General features: G+C 42.6%; 1 protein-coding gene across 1 annotated transcript in view; it reads right to left on the bottom strand.

Annotated features, from left to right (window-relative positions):
* LOC126335435 (serine protease 27-like) overlaps window positions 1-22569 on the bottom strand; it is a 130158-nt gene that overhangs the window by 72694 nt on the left and 34895 nt on the right. The window contains exon 2 of the mRNA XM_049998716.1: window positions 15472-15967. Coding sequence (XP_049854673.1) covers window positions 15472-15967 — 496 coding nt within the window. The remainder of the gene's footprint in view (window positions 1-15471; window positions 15968-22569) is intronic.

Below are 22569 nucleotides of genomic sequence, written 5' to 3'. Positions count from 1 at the left end.
TTTGGGACTGGATGAAGCGTCGTCTCACGCGGTCTGCAGGTCCAGCACGAACGCTGGTCCAACTGAGGCGCCAGGTGGAAATGGCATGGCAAGCCGTTCCATAGGACTACATCCAGCATCTCTACGATCGTCTCCATGGGAGAATAGCAGCCTGCATTGCTGCGAAAGGTGGATATACACTGTACTAGTGCCGACATTGTGCATGCTCTGTTGCCTGTGTCTATGTGCCTGTGGTTCTGTCAGTGTGATCATGTGATGTATCTCACCCCAGGAATGTGTCAATAAAGTTTCCCCTTCCTGGGACAATGAATTCACGGTGTTCTTATTTCAATTTCCAGGAGTGTATTAAAAACGTTTTATAATGAAATGCTATAAATCATTTGATGAAAAAAAGAAGAGATATAAAATGATGTATGTTGTACAGGCTGCTCCTAAGCATCGCTACATTCTATTTGCTGCAGAATCCTTGAAAACATTATCAGTTCTAATATAATAAACTTCCCTGAGGCTAAGAAGCTTACGTCCACAAATCAGCAAGGTTTTAGAAAGCATCGCTCTTGCGAAATGTGGCTTGCCCTTTCCTCACATGATATACTGACAACTATTGATGAAGGGCAACAGGCAGATTCCATAGTTATATATTTCCGGAAAGCATTTGACACGGTGCCCCATTGCGGGCTGTTAACGAAGGTGCGAATACACGGAATATATTCAGTGATATCGGAGTGGCTCGAAGACTTCTTAAATCGGGCAGCACTCTGCGGTTATTTGCTGATGATACCGTGGTGTACGGTAGGGTGTGTAAGTTGAATGACTATAGAAAGATACATGACGACTTAGGCAAAATTTCCAGTTGATGTCATGAATGACAGACAGCGCTACTTGTGGAAAAATGTGAGTTAATGCAGATGAGTAGGATTAACAAACCTGTAACGTTCGGATACAATATTACTCGTGTCCAGTTTGACACAGTTAAGTGTCGTATCGTGAAAAGCTATATGAAGTGGAACGAGCATGTGAAAACCGTGGTGGAAAGGCGAATCGTTGACTTTGGTTTATTTGCATAATTTTAGGGTAGAGTGGTTCACCTGTAAAGGGGATGGAACATAGGACGGTGGTGCTACCTGTTCTTGGGATGTACCACGTACGATTGAAAGAACAAATTGAAGCAATGCTGGGGAGGGCTGCTAGATTTGTTACCGGTAGGTTCGAACAAAACTTTTAATTCCTTTTGGGAAACATTACTGAGAAAAATTAGAGAATGAGCATCTGTAGATGACTGTCGAACGATTCTGTTGCCCCCAACGTACATCGTGCGTAAGACCATGAAGATAAGATACGAGAAATTGAGGCTCGTACGGTGGCGTACAGAGAGTCTTTCTCCCTCGCTCTGTTTGCGAGTAGTAGCACAGGATATCATCCGCCACGCACCTTACGGTGGCTTGCGGAGTATCTATGTAGATGGAGATGTATGTGTAGTGATTCCAAAATTGCGATTTTGTTTACAAGGAATCACAACTTTGAAAACAAGTTACCGAGGGCGATGTGTAACATAACCCTTATTTTCAGATTATACTTTATTCCCATATTTTCCAGATTTACGTTTTGTTTAGCGTCTGCAGATATTGGCAGCATTCAATAAGTTCAGACAGGCACTGCTGAATGCTAAGCAGGGAGTCACCTCACGGTTCCCACGCTTGCTTAGGTAGACGCTGCACCATCTGGCATTGCAGGTAGACGGTGAAGTCAGAATGGCAGTTACAACAGCAATGATATGTAGGGAATCCACAACCATCCTGGCACGAAACAAGTGACTTTGTTTGACAAATATCTACTAATAAAAGCCACTTTTTCGACGGAAGGTATTAGAAGAAGCCTATAAACACTTTTTTAGAACAACATTACTATACAACACAATAGCCATTTCAAGAAAGAAACAAACAGTTTTGAAGATAACAAATTTGTTTGGACAGTTACGATGTTCCATGATTGTAAATATGTGATCTAGACTTCGCACCATAGTCGCCAGTCACCGGCAGGCTGTCTTTCGATATAGTTCTGTCGTAAGACCACGCTCTCAAGACTCTGCTAGTTCTGATTCGTTTCATTTATTACCACTTTACGGTGTTTTCGTAAACAAACGTATCGGATGGGCATCCACGAACATTATTTCAAGTAATGTAACTTCCCGCTTCGTCACTGCCGAATTACAGGATACGGAATTGCACTTTCCAGAGAAGCCAATGGCGACGATACTGCTTCTGCGAGGGATGACAACTACTAGAGCTTTGTGGCAAAATAGGTAGGAGACAGCCATACGTGACGACTCACTGAGATAATCTGAGGACGGATTGTCTTAATCTCTGTAAGTCGTGGATGGGAAAAGCACGGCCTCTAATGTCACCCCCTACGGAGTCACTAATTAAAATAAGGCACTTCTGGAGATTTATTAAAAAGGTAGTGGGGGGGGGGAGGGGGGAGGAGGGGGGGGGGGCAGTCTTACAACTTGTCACCATCACTGGAACCACCACCCTAAACACCAATTACTCGTTAATCTACCTATCTATTCAGTTTATGCGGAACCTTCCACATGTAATACTTTTTCAAGTTATTCTTCATCAGTCTACAGCACATCGTTTCACAATATGCATATGTCTTCAGTAATGGAAAATCATCCTTCACACTTACCTATATAAACCAGACATTCATGTAGTAGGTGAGAGTGTTGTACCAGGGAACATTTTCATGATTTTCTCTGAATTTACAAAAATTGCACCAGAAATGCCCGAAAAGGAAGGTTTTACCAAATTTAAGAAACTGTTTTAAGGTAGAATACGGACCTGCACCCAGGAAAAAAACTTTATTCAAATAAGAAAACTGTTGCAATCGATAGAATCTTGGCAATACTATATCCCATAATCTATGTGTTACATTATTACTATGCTAGACACTAATGATTACAAGTGAAGTACATTTCGAAATACAAGCTACTGGAAAGTTATTGAGAAAAATTAGAGAACCAGCATCTGTAGATGACTGTCGAACGATTCTGTTGCCCCCAACGTACATCGTGCGTAAGACCACGAAGATAATATACGAGAAATTGAGGCTCATACGGTGACGTACAGTCTTTCTTCCCCGCTCTGTTTGCGAGTAGTAGCACAGGATACCATCCGCCACGCACCTTACGGTGGCTTGCGGAATATCTACGCTGATGGAGATGTATGTGTAGTGATTCCAAAATTGCGATTTTGTTTACAAGAAATCACAACTTTGAAAACAATATGCTCGCTGATGTCCAGTATTTCCAGCAGAGTCATCTTGTTCCTTTACAGAACGTAAAACATCACATTCTACATCATATCATCATCATCAGTGTTCTGCCTAAAGACAGGTTTTCACATGGTAGTTCTCCAGGCTGTCCGGTATTCTGCCATCCTCTTCAGGTCTGCATAATTTCCTCTTCCCTTTATGTCGTCTATCATCTTCTATCTCCTTCTTCCTCTGAGTCTTCTCCCACCAACAAATCCTTCCAAAGCATCTACTAGGAAGTACTCCCTTCTCAATAAATGTCCTTTCTCTTACAACCTTCAGCAGACATTTTCTCTCAACTACCCATTCCAATACTCTTTCATTACTCACTCTTTCCATCCAGCTTATTCTCTCCATTCTCCTCCGCATCCGCATCTCAAATGCTTCTAACCTTTTTTTTCATCCTCTCGTATCAGTGTCCATGTTTCTGCCCCATATAGTGTCACATTCCAGACAAAACATTTGCCAAGCCTTTTGCTCAATCCTTTATCTAATTTGCCACATTTCTGTTGAATGCCTCCTTCGCTGTGGAAATTCGAGTTTTCACCTCCTGGTGACATCTCAAGTCTTCAGTTATTGTGCTTCCGAGATATTTAAATTCACTTACGTGGCTAATGGTAGATTGTCCTATTTTAATATTGGACAGTCTGCGTCTTGTACTGATGACCATACTCTTAGTTTTTGCTGTGTTTTCTTGCATCCCATATTCCACACAAGCTACATTCAGATCTTTGAGTATGTTATTCACTGTCCGCTCACTCTCTGCCACTAATACCATGTCATCAGCAAATCTTATGCATTCTATTCTCTTTCCACCAACACATATTCCAGTTTTCCCATCTAAGCTTTCCGCAACAATCTCTTCAAGATATACGTTAAACAACAGTGGGGAAAGGCAACAACCTTGTCTAACACCTCGTCCCATGCTGATTCCTTCTGACATTTCATTTCCAATCCTTATCCTTACTTTCTGATGTAAATATAGATTCTGTATCAGTCGTCTCTCTTTCCAATCTACTCCTTTCCTCTTCAAGATATCCATCGGCTTGTTCCACTGAAATCAGTCAAAAGCCTTTTCTAAATCTATAAAAACAGCAAAGATATCTCTACCCCTCTCCATATATAATATGAGTAGCTTCTATTAAAACATGATCGCCAAAGGTTGAAACGTTCTTTCCTAATCTTCAGGTTATCTTTTGTTAGATAAGCTAGTTTCCACAGCTCTGTCTGAGCATTGTATACTTTCCCACAGTGCTTGCTTGTGAATTTATATAAAATTTTCAACAAGGATGACGTTCTACAACCACATTAAAGTTTTAATGAAGGATAAAAGCAGCCAAGCAATTATTTGTAAGTCCACAATAATGTCATCGTGTTAGGCTCCTCTTAGGTAAACTGATAGTAATCTCATTTTTTCTTAACACGCTGGTAATGGAGGGCCAATTTTCTTGCGTTCACACAAGGATTTCACACATATTATTAGTTTATGTGATATTATGTGCCAATTGTTTAACATTAAACTATTGGGATATCAGTGTCATTTGTTTAATTAATACAATGAGGTGCTAATTGTAAAACATTGGCATTACACTACTGAGATTTCAGAGTACGTTTTCAGTAATGGGGATCACCAATTTAGTATTGGAGGGCAGTGTGGAGGGTAAAAATCGTAGAGGGAGACCAAGAGATGAATACACTAAGCAGATTCAGAAGGATGTAGGTTGCAGTAGGTACTGGGAGATGAAGAAGCTTGCAGCGGATAGACTAGCATGGAGAGCTGCATCAAACCAGTCTCAGGACTGAAGACCACAACAACAACAACAACAACAGCGTAGAACAAGGAACCAGTGGTCATAACATCGTTACAGCATCAACAAAAACGGCTGTGAACAATAACACTATGAGAGGCAGGAAGAGCTAGCAAGAGCGGCAAGAGACAGATTTTAGATCAACTACCAAGTCAACATCAAAATTTCATTTCCAGCACTGACAATATGAAGCATCAATATACAGAGTTCAACAGCAACGTACTATACTCATTAGACCGATATGTGCCGACAAAAATTATGAGGGATCGAAAAGACCCATCTTGGTTTGACAACTGCTTTCGAAAGCTGCTACGAGAGCAAAGAGAGCTTCATCGCAAATTTAAACGTAACCAGAATCTCTCAGACAAAACGAAACAAAGCCAAAATTGACGGACGGCTATGCTTAAAGGTTCAACGAATTAGAAAACAAAATTCTATCTGCAGATTGCCCAAAAAATTCTAAGATGTTTTGGTCTGATGTTAAATCTGCAAAGTGGTCGATACCATTTGTCCAGACACTCTGTGACCATAGTGGAATAGAAACGGAGGATTACACAGAAAAGGTCGAAATACTAAACGTCTTTTTCCAAAACTGTTTCACAGAGGAAGAACACAGTGTAGTTTATCAGTTACATTCTTGCACCAACGACAAAATCACAGATGTCGAAAGAAGTGACTTTGGGATAGAAAGGCAGCCGAAATTGCTCAACAGAGGAATGGCCACTCGACCTGGTGAGATAACAACTCGATTCTGCACGTAGCATGTGAAGGAAAATGCTTCTCTTCTGGCATAAGTGTGCAGTAGATCTGCTAGTGAGCGAAGCGTTCCTAATGACTGGAGAAACAAGCAGCCTCATTCCCGTTTTAAAGAAGGGTCGCTGAACAGACGCACTAAACTTAGGGCCTGTATTTATGACGTCAGTCTGTGGTAGAACTTTTGGAGCATGTTTTGTGCTCGCGTATTTCTGGAGACCGAAAATCTCCTCTGTAGGAACCAATATTTGTCCGAAAACAACGATCGTGTAAAACCCAGTTCACACTTCTTGCCTACGAGACCCAGAAAGCAAAGATACTCGTGTACAGGTAGTCGCCGTATTCCTTGACTTTCGGAAGGTGTCCGATACTGTTCATCACTGCCACCTAATGAACCAAATACGATCGTACGAAATGTCAGACCAATAGAGTTTTGACTGATAACTTTCTAGTAAACACAAGGCAGCAGGTCTATTTCAACGGAGAGAAGTCTTCAGACAAAAGAGTAATTTCGGGGACCATTATATTCCACATTACAAATAAATGACCTAGTAAGCAAAGTCGGAAGTTCTATGAGGATTTACGTGGATGCTGCTGTATAACAGAGAATTCGCTAAGCTAGAGAATTGTAGGAAAGTGCAACAACATGCGCAGAGGATAGACGCTCGGTGCATGGCAATTAGCTCTCGACATAAACATACATACAGTATTGCGTCTGCATAGACAGAGAAACTATTTATTCTATGATTACACGATTGCAGAGGAGTCAATGGAAACAATTACTTTTATAATATATCTAAGAGTATTCGTAGGGGGCGAATTAAAAAGTGGAACGACCACATGAAACTAATCGTAGTTAAGTCATATGCCGGAATGAGATTCATGGAAAAAATCCTCAATAAATGTAGAACACTAACTAATGACGTAGCGCAGAAAACTCACGTTCAACCAGTATTTGAATGTTGCTAGTCAGTCTGACAATCGTTCCCGATAGGATTGACATTTATTTATTAGCTGTTTTCTTTTAGCTTGTTACCTATACAGCGTGTTTCAGAGTGATCGTCAATAATTCACACGCAGAAAGTACAGGTCAAAAGTTACTAAAAAACTACAAGAAACATGGGTCCAAAATCTACCGTTCCCAAGATACAACACATTTTCTGTTGCGGTTCGTCAGTGTCTAGGAACACATGGCATCTGTAAACGTTAAAGCAGGCGTTCGAAATGTTGTCCATGTGTCTGAATGCAACACTGAACGCGTCTCTGAAAAGAACTGGGAATCCTCTCACGCAGTCCTGGGGAACTCTGTAAATACTGGAATGCTGCTTCAATCCGCAAGCGTAATTCCTCAAGAGAGTTCATCCGGTAGCGTAAATCAGGCTTTTGACATGACCCGAAACAAAGAAATCCATGGGATTTAGATCCAGAGACCTGGGAGGCCATGGAGAGACCATTCTCTACTTATCCAATGTCGACCATACGTCCGAGTTTGAAGGCGATGCACTCGAAAATGAAAATGTGCTCGAGCACCGTCATGCATGAACTACATGTTGAGGCGATGGTTCAGTGGGATAGCATATGTACATCTGGAAGTACAGTCCGCAAAAACCGCATGCACTGCTGTCTTGTGGTATGAAGTGTGATCTAGTCATGCTGTTTCGGAGCAGTCCTGCCCAGACGTTCAACAAATAACGCTGCAGACGTCGTGATACGTCTTTTCCATTAGGATTGATATGAGCCGAAATGTGACAGTTATGGTAGTTCAAAATATCGTAACGGGAAAATCCAACCTTATCCGTAACGGATTACAAACAGGGTGTTCAGGGTACACTGTTGTTGTACACTTTTGCAGATATTCTCTCTTGGAGGGAGGTCAGCATTGTTGAGAGCTTCCACTCGCTGGACATGATATGGACAGAGTTCTTGCCGATGTAAAATCTGCCAGACGTTGCTACGACTCAGGACACGCTCTTGGGTAGCAGTCCTACTCGACTTTCGTGTAAAATGTGTAATACCTTTTCCACAACATCGGGCATTACGGATCTGAGTCGATCTTCTCGTACATAGTGTGCGAAATTCCCTGTTTCTCTAAGGGCGCTGATGTAATCGGCTACATGTACACCTGTCGGGCCGCCTGCGGATAGGATAAGCTTCTTCATACAATCGTGCAGCCTCAGATGCACTGCCTTTCACTTTGCCATACATGAAGTGAATGTCAGAGTACTCTGCCAATGGTGCCTTGACGGTCCTAACGGATTGTCAGACCGGTACGAAACAGTGCACGGAAGGGGAAAGGGAAGTAGTTGCACTGGTGTAGAGAAACCGATAGTCGACCCCAACATACCAACGTGAATAACGCGGTCCCAGAAGCGTTTACAGTTAGTTCCAAACTCGAGTTAATGCGATATCTCGGCACCGGTTGATATGCAGATCCATGTTTATTGGAGCTTTTTAGCTAATTTTGGCCTGTACTTTCCACATGTGAATTATTGACCAACACCTCTGAAACACCCTCTAGAAAAGAACAGACCGAATGTTGCACATGAATTGCATGAAGAAAGCACATAATATTCCTACATGATCACAAAAATTACAAATGTATTGATAATAACTAAGCATTACGCTATTTAGAGGGGGGGAATCTGGTCTATTACACTATGCGGCACTGGTAGATCTCAAATTTCGTAATCTATAATTCTGGACTACACTACTACAACTGTATACTACACAGCACTACACTACACAACACTACACTACTGTACTTCGTATTATAACCAAGCTGGATCTCTCGTTTGTCTGGATGGTTTGCCCTCAGTTCGTCGAGGTGTAACTCGGACTCAACAAGTACTGTGCCGATGTGCCACCCAAGGTGAAGGGATTGGAAGATGGCTGTCAGGTCTCAGGAAGTCCATGCTGGTCCTCCCAGAGCCTCTCTCCCTACTGCTTCCTGAATGTTTTTCAAGGTGGGTGTTCTGCCGTGGAGCGTCTCCTTATCGTGATGGAAGGCCCCTTCTTGATTGTCTCTCAGCCATATAAGCTTGCCGTTCAATTAGCTGATATCCTAGCTGTAAGCGAGTTCATCTTGTGCCACAGACCTTCAGTCCTTATTGTATTATAGACTGTTGAATTTCCTAATCCATTCCTGCCCTGGTCTGTAACGTCTTGCCCAATGGCACACTCCGAGACGACGTGATCCGGGGTACCAATTGCTTCACATTCGCAAGTCTCTGTGGTGTGCTATCTTATTTTTAGTACATAGCTGGGATATGGACAACGTCCAGACAGCTAGTACATAGCTCTCTTGGTCGTAAGGAAGTATGTCATTCTTGTTCTTTCTTTTATGTTAGGAAGGAACAGGAAGGTTCTCCTCCCTGTTCTGCCATGCTCCAGGTTTTTTGTCAATCTCTATGCATGATTTATTTCCTTATTCGATATGTATCTTGTGCCCATTATCTCCGACACTCTATCATATTCGCGCTTTTCGAGCAAATATTGTACACCTCTCTTACTGCTACGTCTCCAGGTAGCAAGCCTAATATCAGCAGCAACGTCTTAGTTGGTGTTGTTTATACACCCCTGCCAAGCGCAGGAGTATACCCCTTTGCGTTCGCAGTGCAGCCTGTGCTGGTTTTATGTGCTCAAACGCTCGATCCGTAGCCAACAATAGCGTGTAAGATTGCGTTGTAGTACTTTATTACTGCACTTAATGCCACCTGAAAACTTCTTTGGCCAGTTGCTGCTATTTTCTTAAGCATTTTAATGCCTCTATGGCTGACGATTTCTACATGTGCATGGAAGTTTTGCTTTTCGTCGATGTTAATTCCAAAGTACCTATGTACTTCTTTTCTTCTCATAGGTTGTCATTTATTCTGATTGAGGGATTTCTCGTTCTTGTTGGTATTCCTTTTAGTAAGATGCAGACTGTTTTGTCGTGCTGTTATCTTTAGTTTGTTTTCTGCGCACCAGATGCTTAGCCTTTCAAGAACTACCCTACTGATATTCTCTTATTTAGCCCTTGTGTTAGGAGATACTATAATGAGCAGATCGTCTTCATGGGTGATGTAGCCTCTAGTGTTTGTTATACTCTGAATCTGGTTCAGTAATGGCTCTATGCCAACATCTCAGAACACTGGAACACAAGCAGAACCCTGTGGACCGCCTTTGGTGAAGTCTTTCACAGTTCTGTTGCCAGGATATACTAACTGCACCTGACTGTCTGTCCAGTAATCTCGTAGACTATTACGGAGGCGCCTTGGACAGTCCATCTGTATCAGTCTTTTGACCAGGGCAAGCCACCACAAAATATCATATGCCCCAGCAATATCGACCATTGTGCGTACAACATACTTGTTGACGCAGGTGCACACGATATTCACTGCGTGATTTATCGCATACTCGGTGGCTTTCTCATTCTTCAAACTGTACTTCGGCAGATCATTTACCAAGCAAATTGGCCTGTAAGATTACGGTTATCCTGGGTTTTTGTCTTCCCCTTTTTTTATAATGATATTTGAGATTTTCCAAATTCTGGTCACTCGATCCAGCGAAACACGTTCCTTTATTAGCGCTGTTACAAGTGGCACAGTACTCTAGCACGTCCTGGTGCTTTCTTCTTCTTTAACCTCATTATTACCGGTCTCAATTCCTCCTGGGCAAATGGAATCACAACACGGTTGTTCACATGCTTCTCTAGTAATTCAGAGCGACGATGATTATGGAACTCTGTCTCTTCCATCGTTGTATCGTCTGGCAACAAAGTTCTGAGTAGATACTGCACTGCCGTTTCCCAGTCTGACAGCATCATGCCGTTGAATCTTCTAACGGTTGACAATACAGTGTGTGATTGAACCTTATTTATTGTAAATTTGTATGGAAAACCCCAAACATCTGTTAGCATTTGATTCTTAATGCAGACCTCCCATCTTTCTACTCTTGTTTGGTGTAGCAGTTCTTTCTGTTTTGTTTGGCTATTCAACAGAAAATCAGCCTTGTCTGTCGTCCTGTTTCCCCTAAAAATCTTTAGTAGTATCGCCTCGCCTGCCTTTCGTTACGCCTTAAGGACCATATGGTGGGACTCGAGGGAATTTTTAACCCTTTTGACTTCCTAACAGATGTTGGGATCGCCTTGTGTCATCTACAGGGCTCGCTCCAATTCGTCTACTCTGGCATCAGCATCAAATTCGCTTCCTTGAAGCGGTTGTATCTTGAATTATGGCTTTAAAAGTTCCTACTTCGCTCTGTGTACATTGCGTAGTTGCTCTGGCTGGATGTTAGTGTCTAAGACTACCGTATCTAAGATAATGACTTAGATAGGATTTACAGAGGAAATAGAGAAAATCCGAACAAGGGCAGCACGTTTCGTTATAGGTCCATTGACTAGGTGCGAAAACATCACGGGGATGCTCAGCCAACTGCAGTAGTAGATGCCGCAAGAGAGACATTCTGCATCACGTTATGGTCTACAGTAAGAGACTGAGAGCGTACATTTCTGGAAGATTCAACGAATATTCTACTTCCACGAACGTATATCTCGCGAAAAGCACCCGAAGAAAAAAATCTGAGATATTCGAGCTCGCACGGAGTCCTATCTGCAATCGTTCTTCACGCAGATCATTCAGGGTGTTTCAAAAATGACCAGTATATTTGAAACGGCAATAAAAACTAAACGAGCAGCGATAGAAATACACCGTTTGTTGCAATATGCTTGGGACAACAGTACATTTTCAGGCAGACAAACTTTCGAAATTACAGTAGTTACAATTTTCAACAACAGATGGCGCTGCAAGTGATGTGAAAGATATAGAAGACAACGCAGTCTGTGGGTACGCCATTCTGTACGTCGTCTTTCTGTTGTAAGCGTGTGCTGTTCACAACGTGCAAGTGTGCTGTGGACAACATGGTTTATTCCTTAGAACAGAGGACTTTTCTGGTGTTGGAATTCCACCGCCTAGAACACAGTGTTGTTGCAACAAGACGAAGTTTTCAACGGAGGTTTAATGTAACCAAAGGACCGAAAAGCGATACAATAAAGAATCAGTTTGAAAAATTTCAACGGACTGGGGACGTGACGTATGAACGTGGTGGAAAGGTAGGGCGACCGCGTACGGCAACCACAGAGGGCAACACGCAGCTAGTGCAGCAGGTGCTCCAACAGCGGCCTCAGGTTTCCGTTCGCCGTGTTGCAGCTGCGGTCCAAATGACGCCAACGTCCACGTATGGTCTCATGCGCCAGAGTTTACACCTCTATCCATACAAAATTCAAACGCGGCAACCCCTCAGCGGCGCTACCATTGCTGCACGAGAGACATTCGCTAACGATATAGTGCACAGGATAGATGACGGCGATGTGCATGTGGGCAGCATTTGGTTTACTGACGAAGCTTATTTTTACCTAGACGGCTTCGTCAATAAACAGAACTGGCGCATATTGGGAACCGAAAAGCCCCATGTTGTAGTCCCATCGTCAGTGCATCCTCAAAAAGTACTGGTCTGGGCCGCCATTTCTTCCAAAGGAATCATTGGCCCATTTTTCAGATCCGAAACGATTACTGCATCACGCTATCTGGACATTCTTCGTGAATTTGTGGCGGTACAAACTGCCTTAGACGACACTGCGAACACCTCGTGGTTTATGCAAGATGGTGCCCGGCCACATCGCACGGCCGACTTCTTTAATTTCCTGAATGAATATTTCGATGATCGTGTGATTGCTTTGGGCTATCCGAAACATACAGGCAGCGGCGTGGATTGGCCTCCCTATTCGCCAGACATGAACCCCTGTGACTTCTTTCTGTGGGGAAACTTGAAAGACCAGGTGTAGCGCCAGAATCCAGAAACAATTGAACAGCTGAAGCAGTACATGTCATCTGCATGTGAAGCCTATCTGCCAGACACGTTGTCAAAGGTTTCGGGTAATTTCATTCAGAGACTACGCCATATTATTGCTACGCGTGGTGGATATGTGGAAAATATCGTACTATAGAGTTTCCCAGACCGCAGCGCCATCTGTTGTTGACACTTGTAACTACTGTAATTTCGAAAGTTTGTCTGCCTGAAAATGTACTGTTGTCCCAATCATATTGCAATAAACGGTGTATTTCTATCGCTGCTCGTTTAGTTTGTATTGCCGTTTCAAATATACCGGTCACTTTTGAAACACCCTGTATGTGACTGTTAAAGGAGAAGGGGTAAGTGACAGTGATAAAAGAAGTATCTTCTGCCACACACTGTAAGGTAGTATTCGAAGTGCAGTTACATGAGAGTTGCCCAGAAAGTAATACACTGCATTTTTTTCTTCAACAATTCTTTAATAAACATAATGAAAATTACACACACAAAAGAATGGCGTTTTATCTACATACCCTCTATTTTTTCACGTAATCTATCTCCCGTTCTATTCCTTCCTCCTGTGCTCAGAAAGGTCGTGTATGCCCTGTCGGTACCAATCCTTGTCCTGGTGGCGGAGCTTGTGCTTCACTGTCTGAACTCCCATTTCTGATAGGCAGATGCAGCGCCAGCTGCCGAATCGTAATGCGCCTGTCCTCGTGAATGACAACATCAGCTCACCGCCACATGTCAGCAGCAAATCGTGGAGCTCCGCCGAACCGCCTTCTGATGACGTCACCCTCTGTACCCAGCGACTAACTGTACTTCTGTCGACAACAGATGCTTCATAGACTTTACACAAGCGTTTGTGAATATTCCCCAAAGTTTCTTTCTCTGCAGTGAGAAATTCAATGACGGCACGTTGCTTATAACGTAGAGTGTGTAAACTTTTAGACGCCAGACCTCTCCCTAGTCCTGAATCGGTAGAAGTCGGTAAAGGTCGGGAGGCTTCGGTAGGCACGCAGTTTCGACTGCTGCCAACATTAGGTAGCTTACTGTGTTGTACAAGGTAGCCATTGTCGTCTGCTTCGTTATTGTTTTGCGCCGTACTGTTCTGTATGTTTTTATTGAGCAGTTGTGCTGAACATTATCAATACGAGTGAAGTGGCAGTTGCTGGCCCATCTCAGGAGTCGCCAATAACCTCTACCGGTAGTCCTACGGTTAGAAGGAAACCAGTATTACGTAGCGATGCTCGTAAAATTGTATTGCGTGTGATTGAATGATGCGAAAGGGAAAGAGAGCAGAAAACTTGCTTCACCCCATTTACAAATCTTCGGTGAGAGCTGCTACATACACAGGACGAAGCATGTGTAGCATTGGAAGATTCTAACAGTTTTCCAAGAATCGTCCTGGTGTATCACCACAAACGCCTGTCAAGAGTGAGTTTCCATTTGAGATATTTTGTTCGTGATCACTTTGAAGGAGCCCCCTATTTCGTCCGAATTACCTTATATTTCATTTTTATACTATATGACCTGTTTAAGTATATTTAAATTTTATAATTAATAGTTTAACATTGCAGGGAATGAAATAAAAATTGCGAGCACTGAGAGTCGAACCCGGGTCCGTTGCATGTCAAGCCTTTGCCTAATCAATTGCACTACGCATGCTACAGTGACGTAATTGTTGAAACATTGTCCATAACTCTTTTCGGGCGTTCGGAGAACAACTCACCAAAGTTTCATTGCAATTGGATAAATGGTTTGTGAGCGCATAGTAGACAAACATACATACATTCATTTATATACATATTGATTTTAATGTACATCATGATTTTAGTTTCGTTTACGAACAACATTTAAAGCCAGTTTTACTACGAAGCCTTTCGTCTGCTTTCGTGTAAGCATGACGCGCAATTTGTATTGCCAGCACTGCAACTGGTAGGCACTCCCCTCCGCTCGCCAGCCAATGCTTGCTTCCTCCTCTCCCTGCACACCCCTCACAACTCAAAAAAAAAAAAAAAAAAAAAAAAAAACCGCTGTGGTCATCAGTCCCCTGGAACTTAGAACTACTTAAACCTAACTAACCTAAGGACATCACACACATCCATGCCCGAGGCAGGATTCGAACCTGCGACCGTAGTAGACGCACGGTTCCAGACTGCGCACCTAGAACCGCGATATCACCGCGGCCGGCCCTCACGACTCAGCCATTTTACAGTTAACACACTGTACATCACCTTCAGACGCCATTTTCAATCTGTCCTGCAGCTACACTATCTGCTGAAAGTGACGGAAGCTTGGCGCGTTCACTCAGGAGACTTCAAATAATACATACGTAACGTTTCGCTTTCTTACCATTGTTTTCGGCTGAGAAAAAAAACTATGGTGCATTACTTTCTGGGAAACCCTCCCAGATTTAGCGTATAACACAGATATGTTGGTATGATGATCAGTATTGCAGTTACTACCCAATGACAATTTATAGAATATTGTTATGTAGACTATACTAAGAGTGCTCTTTGCCACTTTACAGCAGAGTATGAGCTTTTCTTTTTTTAATTTACTGATGCATCATAACTATGCTCGAGACGTATTAGAACCACGTACCCTACCTTTCGCGGGTAATACTCTAATTGGCTCGGGTATGTGGTCACGACCGACGGAACGTGCTGCCACTCGTCGACATTCGGATCACTTAGACATTGAGCTTTAACGTAACTGTGCTACAGTATGTCCTAAAGGTACTTGACACAAGGAAATACATACGAACCTGCTCCACGACACACGGCCTAGTCTCCCCGTCAGTTAGGAGAGCTGTACCTGCGGCGACAGTGTAGTAATTCGGGTCAGTATTGAAATCATTCATATTTACGTCGTAGAGGCACAAGCCAGCGGTGAGGAGCCACGACATAGTGATAACACACATACTGCAGATGTGAAATCCATTCCTCTCTAGTGAACCCATGAACGGGAATTCCTCGATTGTGGCTCCTTTGCCACCGACGATCCGATATTTTGAGTTGTGCCATTGTTCATGAACCTCCCTTACCAGAGTAGGATGGTTCGTGAATTTCTTCAGACGTGTATTATGGCAGCTTGAGAGGTTCGACAGCAGCATTCCTCTGGGGAACCCTTCGGAACTCGTCCTGTCGATTAAGCGTGTCGTCACATTTCTGCGACGACTGTCTCCAGCCCCCCTACATCCACTGGGCGCAATGCCCAATGTAGTGGTGGCTACGATGGCTGCGCAGATGTGTGTGAACAACCTGTAACAAGCAACCAACGTCTTTCCCAAACACTAGCTTATGATGTGAACTGCTAAGTATTATTTAAGTCTCATAACCTCACAATTAAATTAAATGACCACAGCGTCGGTTCATTTCCCAAACTGATACACCCAACAGCACCTGAACAATAAATATCTCACTAGAAACGTGTAGCACCCAAATTACAGGATCTACATTAGATAATATGGACCCCACGGGACACTAGATGCGCTGTGGGATCATCCTGATTCATGAATGATCACACACCGCCAATATCCCAAGGCGTTGATCGAAGGTGGGCCGATCGCACGCACATCTCGCATTACGGCGTCTTATATAGCTGGACAGCAGTGGGCGTTTCAGATATAGTGGGCGTCGCTGATAAGATAAAGAGGGTATGAGGCTAACATTCGGTGTCAGGTTATCTGCTTACATTCAAGGCGATCCTTCACTCCCCCACCCCTCCCCCGGGAGAAGCACAAGGAACTGATGAGGGACATCCAAGGTAACCTACACTACTGGCCATTAAAATTGCTATACCAAGAAGAAAGGAAGATGATAAACGGGCATTCATTGGACGAATATATTATACTAGAACGGACATGTTATTGCATTTCACGCAATTTGGATGCATAGATCCTGAGGAATCAGGTTGTTCTATCTACCTCTGACTTTAATAACGGCCTTGATACGCCTGGGCATTGAGTCAAACAGAGCTTGGATGGCGTGTACAGGTACAGCTGCCCATGCACCTTCAACACGTTACCACAGTTCATCAAGAGTAGTTACTGGCGTATTGTGACGAACCAGTTTCTCGGACACCATTGACCAAACGTTTTCAATTGGTAAGAGATCTGGAGAATGTGCTGGCCAGGGCAGCAGTCGAACATTTTCTGTATCCAGAAAAGCCCGTACAAGGCCTGCATCATGCGGTCGTGCATTATCCTGCAGAAATGAATGGTTTCGCAAGGATCGAATGAAGGGTAGAGCCACGGGTCGTAACGCATCTGAAGTGTAACGTCCACTGTTCGAAGTGCCGCCAAGCGAACAAGAGGTGACCGAGATGTGTTACCAATGGCATCCCATACCATCACGCCTGGTGATACGCCAGTATTGCGATGACGAATACACGCTTCGAATGTGCGTTCACCACGATGTCGCCAAACACGGACGCGACCATCATGATGCTGAAAACAGAACCTGGATTCATCCGAAAAAAATGACGATTTGCCATTCATGCACCCAGGTTCGTCGCTGAGTACACCATCGCATGCTCTCCTGCCTCTGATGCAGCGTCAAGGGTAACCGCAGCCATAGTCTCTGAGCTGATAGTCCATACTGCTGCAAACGTCGTCGAACTGTTCGTTCAGGTGGTTGTTGCTTGCAAACGTCCCCATCTGTTGACGCAAGGTTCGAGACGTGGCTAAATGATCCGTTACAGCCATGTGGATAAGATGCCTGTCATCTCTACTGATAGTGATTCGACGCCGTTGGGATCCAGCTCGCGTTCCGTATTACCCTCCTGAACCCACCGATTCCATATTCTGAATAAGTTCATTGGATCTCGACCAACGCGAGCAGCAATGTTGCTATACGATAAACCGCAATTGCGATAGGCTACAATTCGACCTCTATCAAAGTCGGAAACGTGATGGTAGGCATTTCTCCTCCTTAGACGAGGCATCACAACAACGTTTCACCAGGAAACGCCGGTCAACTGCTGTTCGTGTATGAGAAATCGGTTGGAAACTTTCCTCATGTCAGTACGTTTTAGGTATCGCCACCGGCCCCAACCTTGTGTGAAAGCTCTGAAAAGCTAATCATATGCATATCACGGCATCTTCTTCCTGTCGGTTAAATTTCGCGTCTGTAGCACGTCATCTTCGCTGTGTAGCAATTTTGATGGCCAGTAGTGTAAAATCCCTCCCCTCCTCCTCCTCTCCCTCAACCATGCCACCACTCTGACCAACGAGATTCGAGTACCCCCTCCAAATCTTCATCTTTTATAGCTAGATCACTAAAGTATGTGTGTTAAATCTGGAAGTTGGCACCAAGGGTGAGGTTGTAGCTGAGTATATTTATTAATAACAAATTACTTAGGTCATGCCCTTAGAGGTTTATTTGTTAATAAGAGTTTAGCATTATGTCATTTCAGATACTAGCAAAGACAGCACTCATACAGATATGTAAGTACTCTCATTCATCGACAATTTTATATATTTATCCATATTTTCCACATTTTTGTATTTTTCCTAATTCCGTTATGTTTCACACACTTTCGTATTTTTGCAGTACCATTTTATGTATTTATATTAGGTTTCCTAAATTATATCTGTGACACTTTAGTGGGTGTGATTCCCTTTGAAGGAGGGAAGCTCAGGTAGAGAATGAGATTGTGTCTGCTTCTTAGTGAGAAACTGCCTCAAACAGTGTCACTTGATGATTATTTGTTAATAACAATTTAATGTTTCATGATTCAAGGGACCACATAGAACACACGAAAGCTCGATCCCACTGTTCACCATGTCGCTTCGACATCGTAATGCCCCCACCCAATTACAATGAGGCATGTTGCCGAATTATTTATCATTGCTAAGGCACCACTACATTACTAGTGTGTGTGAGTATGTGTGTGTGTGTGTGTGTGTGTGTGTGTGTGTGTGTAGTGAATGAATTTCCGTGGGTGAGTGATACCATAGAGTTGTTGTTGTTGTGGTCTTCAGTCCTGAGTCTGGTTTGATGCAGCTCTCCAAGCTACTCTGCCCTGTGAAAGCTTCTTCATCTCCCAGTACCTACTGCAATTTACATCCTTTTGAATCTGCTTAGTGTATTCATCTCTTGGTCTCCCTATATGATTTTTACCCTCCAATACTAAACTGGAGATAACTTGATGCCTCAGAACATGTCCTACCAACCGATCCATTCTTCTTGTCAAGTTGTACCACAAACTTCTCTTCTCCCCAATCCTACTCAATACCTCCTCATTAGTTATGTGATCTACCCATCTAATCTTCAACTTTTTTCTGTGGCACCACATTTCGAAGGCTTCTCTTCTTTTCTTGTCCAAACAAGTTATCGTCCATGTTACACTTCCATATATGGCCACACTCAATACAAATACTTTCAGAAATGACTTCCTGACACTTAAATCTATATTCGATGTCAACAAATTTCTCTTCTTCAGAAACGCTTTCCTTGCCATTGCCAGTTTACATTTTATATCTACTTCGACCATCATCAGTTATATTGCTCCCCAAATAGCAAAACTCCTTTACTACTTTAAGTGTCTCATTTCCTAATCTAGCTCCCTCAACATCACCGGACTTAATTCGATTACATTCCATTATCGTCGTTTTACTTTTGTTGACGTTCATCTTATATCCTCCTTTCAAGACACTATCCATTCCGTTCAACTGCTCTTCCAAGTCCTATCTCATACATCTTGCTCACCAGATGGTAGAGTTTTGTCACGACTGACTCTCCCAAGGCCATCAGTAGTTCTAATGGAATGTTGCCTACCCCCCTGGGCCTTGTTGCGACTCATGTCTTTCACTGCTCTGTCAAACTCTTCACGCACTATAGTATCTCCCATTTCATCTTCATCTACACCCTCTTCCATTTCCATAATACTGTCCTCAAGAATACCGCCCTCCTCCACCTTTCTGCTTTCCCTTCTTTGCTTAGAACTGGGTTTCCATCTGAGCTCTTGATATTCATACAAGTGGTTCTCTTTTCTCCAAAGGTCTCTTTAATTTTCCTGTAGGCAGTGTCTATCTTACCCCTAGTGATATAAGCCTCTACATCCTTACATTTGTCCTCTAGCCATTTTGCACTTCTTGTCAAACTCATTTTTGAGACGTTTGTATTCCTTTTTGCCTGCTTCATTTACTGCGTTTTTATATTTTCTCCTTTCATCAATTAAATTCAATATTTCTTATGTTACCCAAAGAGTTCTACTAGCCCTTGTCTTTTTACCTACGTGATCCTCTGCTGCCTTCACTACTTCATCCCTCAAAGCTACTCATTCTTCTTCTACTGTATTTCTTTCCCCCATTCCTGTCAATTGTTCCCTTATGCTCTCCTTGAAAGTCTGTATAACCTCTGGTTTAGTCAGTTTATCCAGGTCTCATCTCCTTAAATTCCCACCTTTTTGCAGTTTCTTCAGTTTTAATCTACAGTTCATAACAAATAGATTGTGGTCAGAGTCCACATCTGCCCCTGGAAATGTCTTACAATTTAAAACCTGGTTCCTAAATCTCTGTCTTACCATTATATTATCTAGCTGATACCTTTTAGTATCTTCAGGGCTCTTCCATGTATACAGCCTTCTTTTATGATTCTTAAACAAAGTATTAGCTATGATTAAAGTTATGCTCTGCGCAAAATTCTACCAGGCGGCTTCCTCTTTCATTTCTCGCCCCCAATCCATATTCACCTACTATGTTTCCCTCTCTCCCTTTTCCTAGTGATGAATTCCAGTCACGCATGACTATTAAATTTTCGTCTCCCTTCAGTACCTGAATAATTTCTTTTGTCTCATCATACACTTCATCAATTTCTTCGCCATCTGCAGAACTACTTGGCATACAAACTTGTACTACTGTAGTAGGCGTGGGCTTCGTGTCTATCTTGGCCACAATAATGCGTTCACTATGCTATTTGTTGTACCTTACCTGCACTCCTATTTTCCTATTCATTATTAAAGCTACTCCTGCATTACCCCTACTTGATTTTATATTTATGATCCTCTATTCACCTGACCAAAAGTCGTTTCCCTCCTGCCATCGAACTTCACTAATTCCCACTATATATAACTTTAACCTATCCATTTCACTTTTAAAATTTTCTAACCTACCTGCCCGATAAGGGATCTGACATTCCACGCTCCGATCCGTAGAACGCCTGTGTTCTTTCTCCTGATAACGACGTCCTCTTGTGTAGTCCCCACCCAGAGATCCGAATGGGGGACTATTTTACCTCCGGAATATTTTACCCAAGAGGACGTCATCATCATTTAACCATACAGTAAAGCTGCATACCCTCAGGAAAAATTGCGGCTTTAGTTTCCCCTTGCTTTCAGCCGTTCGCAGTACCAGCACAGCAAGGCCGTTTTGGTTATTGTTACAAGGCCAGATCAGTCAATCATCCAGACTGTTGCCCCTGCAACTACTGAAAAGGCTGCTGCCCCTCTTCAGGAACCAGGCATTTGCCTGGCCTCTCAACAGATACCCCTCCATTGTGGTTGCACCCACGGTACGGCTATCTGTATCGCTGAGGCACGCAAGCCTCCCCACCATCAGCAAGGTCCATGGTTCACGGGGGGCAGGTGTCAGAAATTAAAAGTTGGTATTAATGATGTCTCAGCTAAGTCTATAAGCCCAAACAGTTTTCAACCAAAGGTGATGTATTTATAAGAAGCACCTCACCACGATGGATTATTTCCCTGCTAAGCCACCAACCACCTTAGGAGACTGCGTGATATGTTTGGTAGATTCTTATGCTTTCAACCAAAGATAATGTGTGTGTGTGCGCTGCACAGTGCTACAAAACGCACACCTAGAGATAGAGATGACCAGTGTCTGCGAAAAGTTTGTCACTTATTGCCTAGCAGTGAACACTTCTCCAACCCAGCAGTAGCTAATAATGTTGCATTATTATAGTTATAGTGCATTCTGACCTGATTGCAGGCACAAAAGGGAGTGCTGCTACATCAGTTAAACCTAAAAGTAGCAAGTATTGTAGAAAGAGATAAATTTTTAGCAGAACCGCTTTTACATAGTCAGTCTGACACGTCACTTTGTTGGGAACAAGGAAATAATTTCATTGAAAAAGTTGTACTCACCAACTATCCTTGCGAACCCTATTTTTCAATAGCAGGTCAAATAGTGATTCAAAAAAAATGAAGGTTACACAAAAACAAATTACCTAAAGACTTTCTGTACAATACAGTGGTTATAACTCTGCAGCGTCAAATAAGGTAAATAATTTATTAATACTAGTAATACAAGTTTTTCTCTGTATCTAATAATTATTTTTTACGGTTATTACATAGTTTTATTGTTTGTAGGATCTTATGTATGCTGGACATACACGTTTATTTCCCATATTAAGAATTAATTTTTGTGAACTATTTAATTCTAATTAGTTTCTCCTTTTTGTGTATCTTATTTCTTAAGAAAAAGAGCTGGGAAGTAGATTAACGCCTTTGGTGACGATGAGAATAACTTAATCTTTACTGCTTCCCACTAAGCAGGTTCCGAAATAAAGGCGTGGGTTAAAACTGAAAGCGCTCGGCTCTTTCTATTAAAGAAATTGAACAGATTGCATACACAAAAATGTTTTTACATACACGTGCATGGCATTTGTTCCTAGAATCATTCTAGTTTTGTAGGTAGTAACATTTTGGTTTCTAATTCACTCATTTAAGAGTTTTTCACAGTGCTCCTATTTACTGGTCTTTAACATTAAAAATGAACTACGCACTTCGTTTGAAATAATTCATTGAACTATCTCATAATACATGCCCCCACCTGCAAATAATTTCATTGAAAAGTTGTACTTACCAACTATGCTTGTGGACACTATTTCTCAAAAGCAGGTCA

This window comes from Schistocerca gregaria, chromosome 2, assembly GCF_023897955.1.
Source record: "Schistocerca gregaria isolate iqSchGreg1 chromosome 2, iqSchGreg1.2, whole genome shotgun sequence".
NCBI lineage: Eukaryota > Metazoa > Arthropoda > Insecta > Orthoptera > Acrididae > Schistocerca > Schistocerca gregaria.
The sequence above is the reverse complement of the archived record's forward strand: the minus strand, read 5'-3'. Positions and strand labels throughout refer to the sequence as shown.